The sequence below is a fragment of the Oenanthe melanoleuca genome, chromosome 23 (assembly GCF_029582105.1).
Source record: "Oenanthe melanoleuca isolate GR-GAL-2019-014 chromosome 23, OMel1.0, whole genome shotgun sequence".
NCBI lineage: Eukaryota > Metazoa > Chordata > Aves > Passeriformes > Muscicapidae > Oenanthe > Oenanthe melanoleuca.
This window is the reverse complement of record NC_079356.1, coordinates 3,438,823-3,454,381: the sequence shown is the minus strand read 5'-3', so window position 1 is coordinate 3,454,381 and position 15,559 is coordinate 3,438,823. Positions and strand designations below refer to the sequence as shown.

The 15,559-nt window shown below is 51.3% G+C and overlaps 2 protein-coding genes and 1 long non-coding RNA gene across 10 annotated transcripts in view; 1 reads left to right on the top strand and 2 right to left on the bottom strand.

Annotated features, from left to right (window-relative positions):
- ZMYM4 (zinc finger MYM-type containing 4) overlaps positions 1 to 5,296 on the top strand; it is a 43,903-nt gene extending 38,607 nt beyond the window's left edge. For 6 of the 8 annotated variants that reach the window (XM_056509203.1, XM_056509206.1, XM_056509205.1 and 3 more), the window contains one exon: positions 39 to 5,294. In XM_056509203.1, the coding sequence (XP_056365178.1) occupies positions 39 to 246 (208 nt within the window). In that variant the 3' untranslated portion in view covers positions 247 to 5,294. Of the gene's footprint in view, positions 1 to 38 lie in introns of all 8 variants that reach the window. The other 2 variants (XR_008842082.1, XM_056509200.1) reach the window with 2 other exon arrangements.
- A 445-nt stretch (positions 5,297 to 5,741) lies between these two features.
- On the bottom strand, positions 5,742 to 8,416 carry LOC130262127 (uncharacterized). The gene is made up of 5 exons (XM_056508932.1): positions 8,262 to 8,416; positions 7,733 to 8,101; positions 6,798 to 6,842; positions 6,301 to 6,462; positions 5,742 to 6,089 (listed from the first exon to the last, which is right to left on the bottom strand). Exons 2-4 carry the CDS (start codon positions 8,085 to 8,087, stop codon positions 6,368 to 6,370), a joined length of 495 nt encoding a protein of 164 aa, XP_056364907.1. The 5' UTR covers positions 8,088 to 8,101; positions 8,262 to 8,416; the 3' UTR covers positions 5,742 to 6,089; positions 6,301 to 6,367.
- A 4,955-nt stretch (positions 8,417 to 13,371) lies between these two features.
- Positions 13,372 to 15,425, bottom strand: LOC130262129 (uncharacterized). The gene is made up of 5 exons (XR_008842066.1): positions 14,931 to 15,425; positions 14,725 to 14,780; positions 14,419 to 14,472; positions 14,065 to 14,133; positions 13,372 to 13,619 (listed from the first exon to the last, which is right to left on the bottom strand). It is a non-coding gene; the product is annotated as an uncharacterized LOC130262129 (long non-coding RNA).
- Between the last annotated feature and the right edge of the window lie 134 nt (positions 15,426 to 15,559).

Sequence of the window (15,559 nt, the reverse complement as noted above, 5' to 3'; positions counted from 1 at the left end):
CCCAGTGTTCCTAAACCTTGTTTCCTTTGCCTTGGCAGTTCTGAAAGCGTGAAGCAGAGGAGTGATGTGTTCTACCTGCAGCCCGAGCGCTCCTGTGTTCCCAACAGCCCCATTTGGTATTCCACATTGCCAATAGACCCAGGAACCTTGGACATCATGTTAACAAGGATTCTTATGGTGAGGGAGGTACACGAAGAACTTGCCAAAGTCAAATCAGAGGACTCTGATATTGAGTTATCAGACTAACTGCAGTGGGGTATTTTCCTTTGAATACACGAGAGAAGCACCAAAATGTGAATACGTCCATCCTTTGGAAAATGTGTATCAAATAAGCCAAGATAACATCACCTACAGGCAGATTTTGTACCACAGTGGATGTACAAACTGGAACTGGAAGGAAGCAAGCTGTGTAAGCTGCAAATCTCAACGTCCTGTGGCACCAATCAATCCTCAGAACAAATCCAAGTGGAACTCACCTACTGGATTGGTGCATAAATCCTTTATCTGTTTAGGATTTTTAAAAGTTGTGAGATATTTTTAAAGAAAATGGTTGTGTAAAATCTACCCTCACACTGTTGGGCATGGAGAGCTAGATTGTGGCTCAGGTGACTTCCCAGCCTGCTGGCTGGCAGCCCTTGCTGCCAAGGAACTCGTGGAGATCCTCGAGCTCTTCCAGAGGATACGAGAGAAAAGGGGTGAGGTTTAGACAAGCAGACACCTTCCGTTATAAATACACCTTCACCTACACTTTGATCATTTTTGTTTGGCTTTTTTTTGTTTTTTTGTTTTTTTTTTTTTTTGGAAACTGGGATCAAATGTTGGGAAGGCAGGAGCCACTGGCCATCCCAATGGACAACTCTGGCTGCTGTTAACTGGTCACACGAGGTCAGACTCCAGCTCCTGCTCCAGGCTCACTCTGTTGGAAGAGGTGCTGTAGGTCAAACTTCTGAGTGACCTTTTGGGGAATGTCCAGGAGGGGATGTCCTGGGCTCTGTGCAGATTCCCTTCCCCAGCCCAGTATCTCTGCAGTCTGTCCATAGAACCCAGCAAGTACTGTGGTGCACGGAAAGTTTCTTTCCCTTAAGGCAGCTTTCCTTTCTCCTCTTTCCCTGCTCCTATGGGCTTGACTATTTTGTAAGGCAAATCTAGAGAGGGCTTTGTCATTTCAAACAGAAATACACACACACACTCTTTCTCTTTCCACCTTTGCAACACTGGCAGTGTTGTACAAAGGATGCAGTATTACTTCTGACAACAGAACTGTTGTAGAAAATGACCATGTGTGTTTTTATCCCACCCCACCCAAAGAGATTTAGTCATAGTGTTGGAAATTGAAAGAGTTTTTTTTAAGGCTTGGCTGTTACTGAGTCTTTTGGAAGAGAAAAGCTCCCATGTGGTGTTTAGAGGACAGGACATTATCAGGTACTGTCTGTATCTGTTTTCTCAAGCTCTAGGTGTGTGTTTCTGATGACCAGTTGTCACAAATTCATTGGAAACCCAAACTATTTTTGAAGAGGAGAATTGTATGGTTTTTATCTAGCTCTGGTCAGTTATCCATCTTCTATAACAGGGGTCTGATATTTGAGCTTGTCACTAAAATTTCAAGAGATGAAAATCAACAGCCTTGAATAATATTTCAGGTTTTTTGTTCTGTTTTTGTTGGTTGTTTTTTTTTTTTAATTATTTTTTTAGCAGTTACAAAAGTAATTTAACAAAAATAAAATCAGAAAGTAGTCTATTGACGTTGTGTACTCGGTAGTCCTGTCCCTGCCTGTAACAGATTTCACTGATGTATTTTTTAATACAGAAAATTATGTGAAAAGTAAAACCTGCCCCTGATTCTGTCTGACCAAAGCCCATCTGTGTCTGTCATTTCTGAGCAAAGGTTCTGCTTTCTCCATGGCCCAGCATTCCCAGGGGAGATGTTTTGGCCACTCCTCAGCACAGGGATGCTCCTGCAGGCTCAGTTTGTGCTCTATGAACACCAACCTGCCCCTCCCCATTGTAACACTGAACAGTGAAATTGCAGGCAGAGTGGTTTGGATTGGGAAGGTTAAGGGAGAACAGAATAACTCTGGAAGGATCAGTTTGTAGGGGATTGAGAATGTCTGAGGTGTGCCCAGGGCCTCGGTGGCCGTAGCCCAGGGGAGGCTGCAGAAACCCCTGGGCAGCTGCTGGGGGTGCAGCACTCTGTCCTTGCCTGCTCCCTCCTTCCCTCACCCCCTGGGAGTGAGCAAGGCAGCAGTGAGGACAGGCTGTGGGGAGGGCAGGCTTTCCTTGGGTGGGGATGGTGTGAAAAATAATCCCAAAGTTGTGTGTTCCTTAACAGACATTAACAGAAATATTCCCATAGAATAACAGGATATTTCTACCTTATGAGAAACACTTCTCTTTCTCTGTTCTCACTGTTTCTTGTCTGGGAACACTTTTATTGAGGTCATTTTTTTGCAGGTGCTTAGAATGAAAGATACTTGCCTTTCAGATTTTCTCAGCAAGGCAAGTGAAATCACCTCAGTTTTCACTGGCTGAGAGCAGAGTTGTTAAACATTATAAACTCCTTTGACTGGCTGTGACATGAGAAACATTTCATTGCAGTTCCATGGTAATAATTAACACAGTGAGTAGTTTTAGTTTCTGTTTCACTCCTGCTTGAAGGCCCTTTGGCAATGGTCTGCTGGGCTATTTTTGCCTCTTGAGGGATTTCTTGTCAGCCCAGCTCAAGTTCACACTGATACACAAAGAAGGATTGCCTTGAAGGATTAAAGTATAAAGTATTTGTAGATTATACACACAGGCTCAAAGTTCTGAACACAAACTTGTTTGTAATCAACATTTCTGACTGCTGAGCACAGAAGATTTATTGAAATATTCTTTTAAACAGAAAAATCATGTTTTGTCCTGCTGAGTTAACTGGGCTGGAAAAGACCTTTGAGATCATCTAGTCCACCATGAGACTGAACACCAGCTTGTCAACCAGACCATGGCACTGAGTGCCACATCCAGTCTTTTCCTAAACTGTAGTTTCAGTGTGGAGAAAGAAGCAATAAAGATGGGTGTGAGAAAGAAAAATAGAAAACTTCCTGCTACCAGTGCAGGAGGTGCTTGGTGCAAACCTGCTGCTCCATCCTGGCTTCAGTTCACTAAAGAAGGGAACTGGGGGCATGTTGAAAGCCACAGAACTAGGTGCAAAAGGAAGTTAAATTACCTTGGGAATTATTCTGCCAGCTGCTAAAAAAACACCCCAGGATTTCTCTGGAATAGTTTCCAACTCCTCAGAGACATAAATCAGCAGCAAAGTCTCTTGTCAGGTGTCCCCAGGTGTGCTGCTGGTTCAGTGCCAGGGGTGACTCAGACAAATGTGCAATAAAGTAATTGGTTTTTTTTATAATCTCAGTAACTCCCCAGTCCCTTGAGCAGCAGTTTCAGTGTTGCCTTAGCCAAAGAACCCAGAACAAATACTCATGCACTGAATGCTTACTGTGCTTGTAACAGCTCTGCTCCCCTCAGCACAACAGGTTCCTCCCCATTCTTCCTTGACCTGTCATTCATTTTAAACATTCCAGAGGCAAAACAAAGATTTGCTGTCTTCAATAAAGAGCTTCTCCCTGGCAGTACTTCCCCTGTAGCATCATCAGCCTTGTAAGATGATGTGTAAGAAATAAGTTTAGAGCTGTTGAGCTCCTGAGCATTAACTGTTGGTTTTGTTGTTTTTCTTTTAACCTGTGTACAAGCACCAAAAGTACATAAAAATCACAGACCACTGCTGAGGAGAAAGGCTAGAAGGAGTTTTGGGAGCACTGAAATGGATGTGTTGTGCCTCTGAGAGCTGCAGGTCTTGTCTCAAGTTGCCAGAGCTTCACACCTGCAACAGGTGACATGACAGAGCAGTCCCACAGGATCCCCTTTGCCTTACAGGGAAATCCCTTTGGTCCAGCACCACAGCCACAGAGCTGAGCAGGTAGGACTGATTCTGTTTTTGCATCTTCCCCAGGAGGAAACAATTGGTTTGGAAATGATGGGGGGTCAAATGGTTTTGCACAATAATACTGTGTTTGTTATGGAGTTGATCCCAGCCCTTTTTAAGGTGGATTTTTTAAAACCAAGGAAGAAATCACTCATTTAGTCAGACCACTGGCACCAACTTCTTCCAGCAGCAGAGTTATAAGAATTTGCCTTTTTATCTTCAGTTTCCCCACCACAATCCCAAGGAGCACTCCAGAAGTTTTCTGTTGTGTTGTACTTTCAGAGGGAGCAGCTTTGGACATGCCAGGAAGAGCAAGTGGCAGAAGAGCTGTTACAAGGTGCTGGGAAGGTGCTTTGGGGAGGCAGGTAATTGATGGTACATGGCAAAACACTAATATAAATAATAAGTCCCTCAGATTCATGGTTTTATATTCAAAACACCTCACTGAGGAGGTCCTTGATGCTCAGCCACTGGCACCAGTGCTGGCTGTGCTCCAGGGAGTGTTGCACAGATGCAGAATGGTTTTTAAACCATAAAAGGCTCAAAGGAGCTTGGATTCCTCTGGCCACAGAACTGAGATGTCCATTGGCCATCACATTCCCTAAAATGATGGATTTTCAGCAGACATTCAGCTTTTATTAGAGAAACAAGACCTGGGATACCTGACTTTCACCTGCCAGGTGGGAGAAGGAAATTTATGACAATGAAACAGTGAAGTTAGAGCTTAACACCCCAAATCTCAAAACCAAGAACATGGTTTTAATCCTGGAAGATCCAAGTGGATGTGGGCAGCACAAGCCACACACCCCAGCTTGGTTGTCTTGATTCTTAGTGAGCCTTTGGATATGCCAACAGAGGAGTTTGGGCCTGTAGGTCCTGGGCTTTTTGCCCTCTCTTCTGCAAATTTATAGCACAGGCAGCTACAGCAATTTGCAAAGTCTTTGACCTGTTGGGAGCCAGGCTGCAGCTTTGGAGAGAAGAGTGAGGGTGATGTTACCTAAACTTTCTCCCCAGCACTGACTCACCCCCCAGCCCCAGCCCACAATTCCCATCACTCCTGAGGACTGGTGACACCTCATGTCTTGTCCCTTCCAGTCTGTACCTCAGTTGTACTCTCTGTGAATTGGCCAGACTTTCCTACCTCGTTTGGGCATTATGAGGCAGAATTCTACTGGATGCTTTGCAGCCCTGTGATGAAAGGTGCTATAAAATTGCAAAGTGTTACTTCAGAAGATGCAAATAGGTCACCAGTGCATCATAACCAATATTAAACAGACATTTTCTTATAGCAGAATTTATAGAGTTCAATGTATGGTATTGATAAGGGAATTATTGAGACCCTCAAAATATTTTTTGTTTCAATCTTCTCTGTATTCTGGAAAAGTGATTAAAAACCTTTAACCTTAATTAAAGAGTGCATCCATCCTCCTTTCCTGTATAATGTTGGAATCTAAAAGCAGCTTGTAAAACCAGTACACAGTTTAAAAGTAGAATCTCACAGATTTCATGTGGGGAGGGCTCAGTAGTTTTTAAGACCTGGTTAAAATTGCAGCTGATCACCTGCACAGCAGCACCTGGTGGTTCCCACGTGGTGTTCCCACTCACACTTGGTTTTGTTCCTCTGGCCTGGGCTGTAACTACACACCTGCCCCAAACCAAGTGCAGGGGATCTGGGGGCACCATCGACATCCTGGGGACTGAACATCCCCTGTGCTCTGTCACCCTCTAATGCCACCATCACCCCAGAGCTGCACCAACACACAAACACCATCTCTGCTGCAGCAAAAGTGCCTTTATTGAGCACTTGTTTCTCAAGAGAATCCAAAGTTTTTCAAAGGGGAGGCAAAGCCCTGAGGGGTCTGTGGGGGTGTACCAGCACCTGCCATTGTGCATTGCAAAGCCTTGGGATCAGGCACCTGCTTGGCTTCTCCTGGGTTCCTCGTCTGGAGTTGTCTCCTCCTCATGTTCATCACCCAAGTTACTTTTTCTTGGGTTTGTCACTTGGATTTTTATCCTTTTTTAGATTTGTCATTTGGAGGTTTTTTCGGCTTGAACAGCCAGGTCCCGCATGCTCCACCAAGTGTGCCCAGCCCAATTTTGGTACCGACAGAGAAACCTGCAGCTCCTGCAAAGACACATCAAGGTGTGAAGTCCCAGGAGCATCAAGGCTGCCTGCTGAGGACACTGGACACAGCCAGCCAAGAACCCAGAGCGTTAGGAGAGATTCACACCAGTGAGGAGTTAAAGGGCTGGTTTGGCTCTAGAGCAAGCCCAGGATACATCCTGTGTTCCCTGCCATGGAGAGGAAGCCCAGCTCCCCTGCCCTCCTCACTCACCAACTGACTGCAGCACGGCCACGGTGCTGCCTGCAGCCACTCCACCCCCGTTGGCAATGGCAGCTGCCTACATCATCTTGGCAGCTATGGAGCCAACAGCGATGCCAGCTCCTGTGAACCCCAGCATGCTGATGAACAACGGGGGGGCAGCCACTGCCAGTCCTGCAGGGACAATGGTGTTAGGCTGCTCTAGAGACCCACATCTCCCCCTGCCACCAGCACCAGAACCTGCCTCCCCAAAAGCACCCAGGGACCAGAGCGGGGAGCGAGGGCTGGGGGTGCAGGTGTGGGGACACCCCATGGGCAGCAGGAGAGGAGCAGGGTGCAGGGCTGCAGCAGGCAGAATTCCAGGCAGTGACCAGTGCTGCCCCTTCCCTCAACCTCACCTGCACCCCAGTTCTCCCCAGCCCTGGTACTTGCAGCCCCCAGCCCACCCCACACGGGGCTGGGACTGGGCAGTGAACCCCAGCACTGCTCATCCAGTGCCAGATCCTCACCTGCTCCCAATGCAGTTCCAATGACAGTTTTCTTGAAGCTGTTCCCTGCAAAGGAAAATGGCAGAAGGGCAGGAAGGACAGGAGCATGGACAGCAAAGCTTCCCTGAGCAGTGCAGAGCACTCTGTGCCAACAGAGCAAGATCCCAGAGCCAGCAGCAGCTGCTCCAGCCTCCCCCTGCCTCCATCTGCCTCCAGCCCTTAAAAACCCTGGGAAGAGGCCACTGGTGGGGTGGGTCCCACTGCCCTCTAGGGTGGGAGGAAAAGGGAGAAGGGGCACACCCCAGAGTGCCCACCCACCCTGCCTTGCCCTGCCCACCAACCCGGAACAGCACAGGACACAGGGCACATGTCAGCCCAGTCTGTCACTGCCACCAGCACAAGATGAATCAGAGTACAGAACAAACTCACCCACTGCCTTGCTAGCCCCTCCCTGTGCAGGGGGACAGAGCAGGGCTGGAAACACTGCCCACTGGAATCCCTTCCTGGAGCACGGCAAATCCCAAGGCACTCAGCAGGTACCTGGGCATTGACTGCCCACCCACCACCCCTGCAGCCCCACCTGCGTTTTTGCTTTCAGGGCGCCTATCACCCCAGCACATCCCCAGCTCTTCAGAGGGTGGCCAAGCTGCTGGGGTTCCCAGTGCCTACCAGGCTGCCTGGCAGAGATCTTGGGATCAGGCATCTTCTTGGCTTCTCTTGGGCAGTCACAAAGAATAACAGAATGAACCAGGCTGGAAAAGATCTTTGAAATCCAACCTATGACCTAGCACCTCATCAACTAAACCATGACGGTGAGTGCCACGCCCAATCCTTTTTTAAACGCATCCAGGGATGGTGACTCTACCCCCTCCCTGGACAGATAATTCCAGTGTCCAATCAATCTTGCAGTGAAGAATTTTTTCCTGATGTCTAACCTAAATTCCCCTGCATTTTACCTGGACTGTTCTCACCCTTGGGACTGCCACCAGGATTTGTCTCATTCCTGGATTCCTCATCTGAAGTTTTCTCCTTCTTGGGCTCATCATCAGGAGTTGTCTCCTCCCCAGATTCCTCGTTTGAAATTGTCTCCTTCTTAGGCTCATCACCAGGATTTGTCTCATCCCCGGATTCCTCATCTGAAGTTTTCTCCTTCTTGGGCTCATCATCAGGAGTTGTCTCCTCCCCAGATTCCTCGTTTGAAATTGTCTCCTCCTTGGGCTCATCACCAGGATTTGCCTCATCCCCGGATTCCTCATCTGAAGTTGTCTCCTTCTTGGGTTCCTCATCCGGAGTTGGCTTCCTCTTGGACATCTTGGCAGATTTTTCTGCACCAAGCGATAGCTATGAGCCCAATTTTGACACCAAGAGAGAAACCTGCAGCTCCAGGCCGGTGCTGTCCCTCCCTCACAGCAGCATCCTGAGTCTCTCCGACCCCAGCACCCGCAGCCCCCAGCCTGGCAGTGAACCCGAGTGCCAGACCTTTACCTGCTCGAGCAACTGCTCCAGGGACAGCTCCTTCTCCTCTGTGTCTCACGGCAGGAGGGAGAAGAGGAAGAGGAAAACGAACAGGAAGGTGGAAGAGGGAAGGGAGCAGCGCTGCTCACCTGCCCGCGGTGCCCGCTGGACTGGAACGGTCCCGATGCTCGCCCCGGCACCGCCCCGCCCCAGCCACGCCTGCGAAGGAGGCAGGGACTGAGTGTGAGTCTTTATCGGGGGGTCACATACAGCAAGGGGGGCACGGGAGTAAGGGGAGGTCCCAGCCGGGGTCACGGCAGACAGCTGCGAGGGTCCCGGTGTGTACAGAGGGCTCAGGCACGGCAGCCAAACCAGAGCCCTGCTGGGAGCTTGGGTGGCTCTCGTAGCTTAACCCCAGCCAGCCCCACGCCCTTCGCCGCCCTTTGATCATCACCCCCACCCCTCCACCTTCCATCGGGACCAGGGAGAGAGTGGAAGAGTAAAAGCCAGAAAACCCGTGGGTTTAAATGAACAGTTTAATAGGGAAAGCACAAAAAACAGACTGAAATCAAACAGCGCCAAGCTCAAAAGCCCCCAGAGCTTGTGGGGCAATTATTGCTCCCCCCAGGATGCTCTGGCAGCCCCCAGGAGCTCCTGCATTGCTGCTCCCCAGGGATCCGGCCATGAGGATCCCACACACGCTCCCAGGACCCAGGACAAGGCCCAGCCCAGCAGCAGCAGTGGGACACAGCGTGTCTGTCAGGAGCAGCAGCCCTGTCCCAGCCCAAACCCAGCTGAGTGGGTGTCCTGAGCCCGAGGCTGCAGAGCTGCACCCACTGAGCTCCTCGGGCTCTGCCGGCCCTGCAGTGCAGGGCGCTGCTGCCGTCAGCATTTGCTGCAGCAGTGCCGGGCTCCCAGGGACTGCCAGCACTGCCAGGGCTCAGTGGGAGCCAGCCCTGCCTGTGCAGGGGGACAGGGGACAAGGCTGGAAACACTGCCTGCTGCAATCCCTTCCTGGAGCCCAGCAAATGCCCAGCTGCAGGGCAGGTACCTGAGCCACGGCACACACCAAGCACCACCACACACACACACACCTGCAATGCACTTTATTGAACTTTTCAAAGCATTTATTGCTCAAGGCAATGCAAATCTACTAATGGGGCAGCTGGGGGTGAGCAGGAGATTTCTAGATTTTGCAGTGGGAAGACACCGATCAGGCTGCTTGCAAGGCATGAAATGTGCTTCTGTTCACTGTCAGTGGTCACCATTTCTTCTTCTAGTAATCATGGCTTTTGCTGCTGCTCTTTTCTTCTTCCCCTATGAGGACAGGAGTGTCATGTCCTAGAAGCATCCCAGACTGCCTCCTGACAGACAAGCAGGAGGCAGGGACAGCCAGCAATGTCTCTCCAGTAAGGATCTCCTCAGTCTGTGCCAGAGACTTGGCCTGCAGCAAGCTCTGCTCCCTGAGCACTTCCAAGCCCTTTCTGCTTCCCCATTTCTGTTTCTGGCCAGTGCTGCCAGTGGATACAGGAGTTCTTGCCACAGAGCAGACACCTGCCTGCTCACAGCTGTTGCCCTCAGCCTTGACCCCTACCCCAGCAGGTCCTGGCTCTTCCCACCACATTGGGGTTGATCCCTTTCCCACAGTTTGGGCACATCCAGACCAGGAAGGAGCTAAAGGCTTGGACTAAGCCCATGGTAGAGCCCTGTGTTCCCACCCAGCACAGCCCAGCTCCCCTGCCCTCCCCACTCACAAGAATCTTGGGAATCCTCAGAGTCCGAGGTCCCATCCTCTGGTGCTCCTGCAGGGAGGACAGAGCAGTGTCAGGGTTCTCTCTGGGATCCACATCTCCCCTTGCCACCAGCACCAGAATCAGCCTCCCCAAAAGCACCCAGGGATCAGAATGGGGAGCAAGGGCTGGGGGTGCAGGTGTGGGGACACCCCATGGGCAGCAGGAGAGGAGCAGTGTGCAGGGTGCAGCAGCAGGGGCAGGCAGAATTCCAGGCAGTGACCAGTGCTGCCCTTCCCTCCCAGCAGCACCAGTGAAGTCCAGCAGAGCTCATCCCATGACAACCTCTCACCTTCAATCTTATCGTCTAAGCGTGTTGGAGATGAAGCTAAGATATCTTGCAAATATGAACGCTCAGATTCTGGGAATATAGAAACCATGAATGAAATTGAAATGAAAGCCACATTTGTGATACCAAGCCCTAGTTACTAAATAACCAGGTACACAATAGGATGGCTCGCTGAAGCTAATCCACTCTTAATTAAGCAATGCTTTTGGCCAGAGGGCAAGGCCAAAAGACACAAAAGACTGGCCCTCACCCAAAGATTAGATCTTAGAGTTTAGAATGTCACACACTATGCTAATATAAGGATTCCTATAGGCTGTATGTAAATGCTATACAATTAGTATTTTGTATTAGATTGGTTCTTAGGGATCAGAATATTCATGATGGAAATGGATTTATTGTGTTACAAATGGGAAGTCTCTCTCTTCTCTCCTCTTTCTTCCCCTTCTTTACCTTCTTTACTCTCTCTCTCTACCATCCCTCTCCTCTTTTTCTTCCCCTCTTTACCTTCTTTACTCTCTCTCTCTACCCTCCCCCTTCTTTCTTTCTTTCTCCCCTTTTATTTCTTTAATCTGCATGTGGCTGTGCCGGGCAGCTCCTTGCAGTCTCTCTTGTAATAAACTGCAACTGCAGCTTTTAGCTTTTACAGAGCGTTGGAGTCTTGTTCCACCATCCACCCTGACACAAAGAATCCAGGAGTCTCCTGCATACACCCATTCCCACAACAAATGCAACAGCAACTGGAACAAAGACTAAGAAGGAAAATGGCAGAAGATCGGGAGTGTGGGCACTAAAGCTCCTCCTGGCAGAGCCCAGTGCCCTGTGCCAGGCAGGGCAGGGGCCCGGGGGCAGCAGCAGCTCTCCCAGCCCCACCCAGCAGGAGAGGGGAGAAGGGATGAACCCCAGGGTCCCCGGGGCCACACCAGTCTGCCCCACATCAGTGCCCCCACCCCTGACCCCCCGAACTACCCAACTTACCCATGGTGGGCTTGGTGGGAGCGAGTGCTCTGGTGAGTCTGCTCTAGACCTGGTCCCCTGGGAAGCAAGAATAAGGCAGGCAGGTGGGGTCAGTGGGGCTTTACTGCCCTGCATGATTCCCCAGCCATCCCTCTCCCACCCAGGACACCCCATAAATGCAGAGACCCCTCAGACTCCACCCAGGCTCTTACCTGGCTGCTCCTCTGGTGTGTGAACAATGGAGGAACGGGCTCAGACCCAGAGGGGTAATGATAACTTTGTTCAGAGAAAGGAGCTGGTTTTATACCCTTCTATAGCACCAGTATTTCCTTGTATGGTTTTTTTCACAAAGTGACCTATCACACATTGCCACGCAGAAGCACTTGATGTCCTTCTCTGGGGTGATCACGTGCTCTGCAGGATTCTGGCAGATTCCTGCAAGTTCCCTTCCCTGGGACGTCCCCAAGTTACATTTCTTCCCAAAGTCCGTGGAGATAAGCTTCTCTGTGCTGCCGTGGCATTCTGCAGGTGCATCCCACAGCCTGTAACTCTGTTCTTTCTTGTCTCTCTCTCTCCACCAGTGCAGCAAGGGAAGCTGCAACCTGTTACTGTCCCACCCTCAGAGAAAGGGAGCTGTCCCCAAACACCCACCCTGGGACCACAGCACCCCACACCATGAACCTGTTCTGTGAGTACTGTGCTCTGAGGGTCAAAGTGCTGCAGGAAAGATCCCAACAGGGAATGTCAGGACAGACCATTTACGAGAAATGGCTCGTTCTCTGAGTTTCACTTTCATTCTCATCAACCCTTGATGTTGTTGTCTCTGCTGGAGCTGGGCTGAGGCTCCCACATTAGCAAGACATTGGATTCTGGGATTGTTCCTGCAGGAACCCTTGTTGCTTTTCCACTGTGAGGAACAATGAGAAATTCTTTCAAAACAGATGATCTGAATGAAATTAAGTCAACCGAAATAACCCTGTATCTGAAAATCGTTTATTGATAATGAAAAAAACCAAAGAAAAAAAGAAGTTACGCTACAAATAAGTGCTAGAAAAGAAAGAGAAGGAGAAAGGAAAATGGAAAAGGAGGGTGGGGGTAGAGACAGAAAGAGTGAGACAAAATCAGGAGTTGCCAGCAGCAGATGGGGCAGTGCCGTCGATGCGCTCAGCGGGCGGGATGTGCTCGCTGCCGCCTGGGGCCGGGGAGCGCTGGGTGAGCGGGGCTGGGGCAGGAGGGGAGGGAGCCTGGGCAGGGGAGGGCAGGGTGGGGTGGATCGGGGTGGGCAGGGTTGGACACAGATGGCTCAGGCAGGAGCACAGGGACAAAGCGCCAGGATGGCAGGGACACAGGGTGGTGGGACAGACATGAGGGTGAGGAAGAGCCCGCGAGAGCTGAAGAGCCAGAAGTCAAACTGGAGCCTGGGCAAAAAGGACAAAAAGCAGGCTAGGGCCTGGGCAAAGAAGCACATAAGATTGGCAGGCTGGAGCCAAAGCAAAACCAAAAGACACTGGCCTCCAGACTAAAAACTCCCAGAGTCACCAAGCCTGAAAAGCAAAAAGAACAAAGGCCCTCAGTCAAACAGCTGCAAGGTTAAAAGCAGCTCTCAAACAGCCCCAGAGCTTGTGGTGCAAGCCGTGCTCCCTCAGGATGCTCTGGCAGCCGCCAGGAGCTCCTGCATTGCTGCTCCCCAGGGATCCGGCCATGAGGATCCCACACACGCTCCCAGGACCCAGGACAAGGCCCAGCCCAGCAGCAGCAGTGGGACACAGCGTGTCTGTCAGGAGCAGCAGCCCTGTCCCAGCCCAAACCCAGCTGAGTGGGTGTCCTGAGCCCGAGGCTGCAGAGCTGCACCCACTGAGCTCCTCGGGCTCTGCCGGCCCTGCAGTGCAGGGCGCTGCTGCCGTCAGCATTTGCTGCAGCAGTGCCGGGCTCCCAGGGACTGCCAGCACTGCCAGGGCTCAGTGGGAGCCAGCCCTGCCTGTGCAGGGGGACAGGGGACAAGGCTGGAAACACTGCCTGCTGCAATCCCTTCCTGGAGCCCAGCAAATGCCCAGCTGCAGGGCAGGTACCTGAGCCACGGCACACACCAAGCACCACCACACACACGCACCTGCAATGCACTTTATTGAACTTTTCAAAGCATTTATAGCTCAAGGTAATCCAAAATTTTTGAAAGGTGCAGCTGGTGGTCAGTGAGGGCTTTCCAGTCCCTGCAGTGGGAAGACACCAATCAGTCTGCTTGGAAGGAAGGAAATGTATTTCTGTTCACTGGCAATGGTCACCAGGAGTTCTTCCAAAGGACAGCATGGTGTCTGCTGCTGCTTGCAGGGCAGAATCAGGCCTTTTGTTTTCGCCCTATGAAGACAAGAGTGTCATGTCCCAGAAGCATCCAGGCTGCCTGCTGGTGGACAAGCACGAGGCAGGGACAGCCTGCAATGTCTCTCCAGTAAGGATCTCCTCAGTCTGTGCCAGAGACTTGGCCTGCAGTAAGCTCTGCTCCCTGAGCATTTCCAAGCCCTTTCTGTTCCCCCTTTCTGTCTCTGGCCAGTGCTGCCACTAGACACAGGAGTTCTTGAGACAGAGCAGATACCTGCCTGCACAGCCCTGACACCTTCAGCCTTGACCCTACCCCAGCAGGTCCTGGCTCTTCCCACCTCGTTGGGATTCATCCCTTTCCCTCAGTTCGGATACATTGAGACCAGGGAGGAGTTAAAGGGTTGGTTGGGCTTCAGAGCAAGCCCAGGGTACAGTCCCATATTCTGTCCCAGCACAGCCCAGCTCCCCTGCCCTCACCACTCACCATAGTGAAAATGGGTGTGAGATTCCCTGTGATTGTTCTATTCATTCTTTCTGTTCTCTTGAGCATGTACTGCATCAGGGAGGACAGAGCAGTGTCAGGGTGCTCTAGTGACCCACATCTCCCTCTACCACCAGCCCCAGAACCTGCCTCCCCAAAAGCACCCAGGGACCCGAGCGGGGAGCGAGGGCTGGGGGTGCAGGTGTGGGGACACCCCATGGGCAGCAGGAGAGGAGCAGGGTGCAGGGTGCAGCAGCAGGGGCAGGCAGAATTCCAGGCAGTGACCAGTGCTGCCCTTCCCTCCCAGCAGCTCCCCAAGTGAACTCAAACACTGCTTATCCCGTGCCAGATCCTCACATATAATGGCAATTCCAATGACGACTAAAGCAACAATGGCAACAGAGGCTACACCTGCAGGTAAGAAGGAAAATGGCAGAAGATCAGGAGTGTGGGCAATAAAGCTCCTCCTGGCAGAGCCCAGTGCCCTGTGCCAGGCAGGGCAGGGGCCTGGGGGCAGCAGCAGCTCTCCCAGCCCCATCCTCCTTCAGCCCTGCAGACACCCAGCAGGAGAGGGGAGAAGGGACAAACCCCAGGGTCCCTGTGCCCCCCCTGTCTGCCCCACTGCAGGTTCTATGCCCCAAACCCCCGAGCCACGCAACTTACCCATGGTGGGCTGGGCAGGAGCGAGAGCTGTGATGAGTGTGCTCTAGACCTGGTCCCTTGGGAAGCAAGAATAAGGCAAGCAGGTGGGGTCAGTGGGGCTTTTCTGCCCTGCATGATTCCCCAGCCATCCCTCTCCCACCCAGGACACCCCATAAATGCAGAGACCCCTCAGACTCCACCCAGGCTCTTGCCTGTCCCAGGGCTACCTGGCTGCTCCTCTGGTGTGTGAACGATGGAGGAATGGGCTCAGACCCAGAGGGATACTGAGAAATTTATTGAGACAAAGGAGCTGGTTTTATACCCTTCTATAGCACCAGTATTTCCTTGTATGGTTTTTGTTCACAAAGTGACCTATCACACATTGCCACGCAGAAGCACTTGATGTCCTTCTCTGGGGTGATCACGTGCTGTGCAGTATTCTGGCAGATTCCTGCAAGTTCCCTTCCCTAGGACGTCCCCAAGTTACATTTCTTCCCAAAGCCCGTGGAGATAAGGTTCTCTGTGCTGCCGTGGCATTCTGCAGGTGCATCCCACAGCCTGTAACTCTGTTCTTTCTTGTCTCTCTCTCTACACCAGTGCAGCAAGGCAAGCTGCAACCTGTTACTGTCCCATCCTCAGAGAAAGGGAGCTGTCCCCAGACACCCACCCTGGGACCACAGCACCCCACACCATGAACCTGTTCTGTGAGTGCTGTGCTCTGAGGGTCAAAGTGCTGCAGGAAAGATCCCAACAGGGAATGTCAGGACAGACCATTTACGAGAAATGGCTCGTTCTCTGAGTTTCACTTTCATTCTCATCAACCCTTGATGTTGTTGTCTCTGCTGGAGCTGGGCTG

Bases quoted from the DNA above. Each gene is read 5' to 3' on its own strand.
- LOC130262127 (XM_056508932.1), bottom strand. From the start codon at position 8,087: ATGTCCAAGAGGAAGCCAACTCCGGATGAGGAACCCAAGAAGGAGACA. The intron at 6,843-7,732 runs GTAAAATGCAGG...TTTCCTTTGCAG, and splicing joins CAAGGGTGAGAACAGTCCAG to GGAACAGCTTCAAGAAAACT. The intron at 6,463-6,797 runs GTGAGGATCTGG...TTGTCCCTGCAG, and splicing joins TGGAACTGCATTGGGAGCAG to GACTGGCAGTGGCTGCCCCC.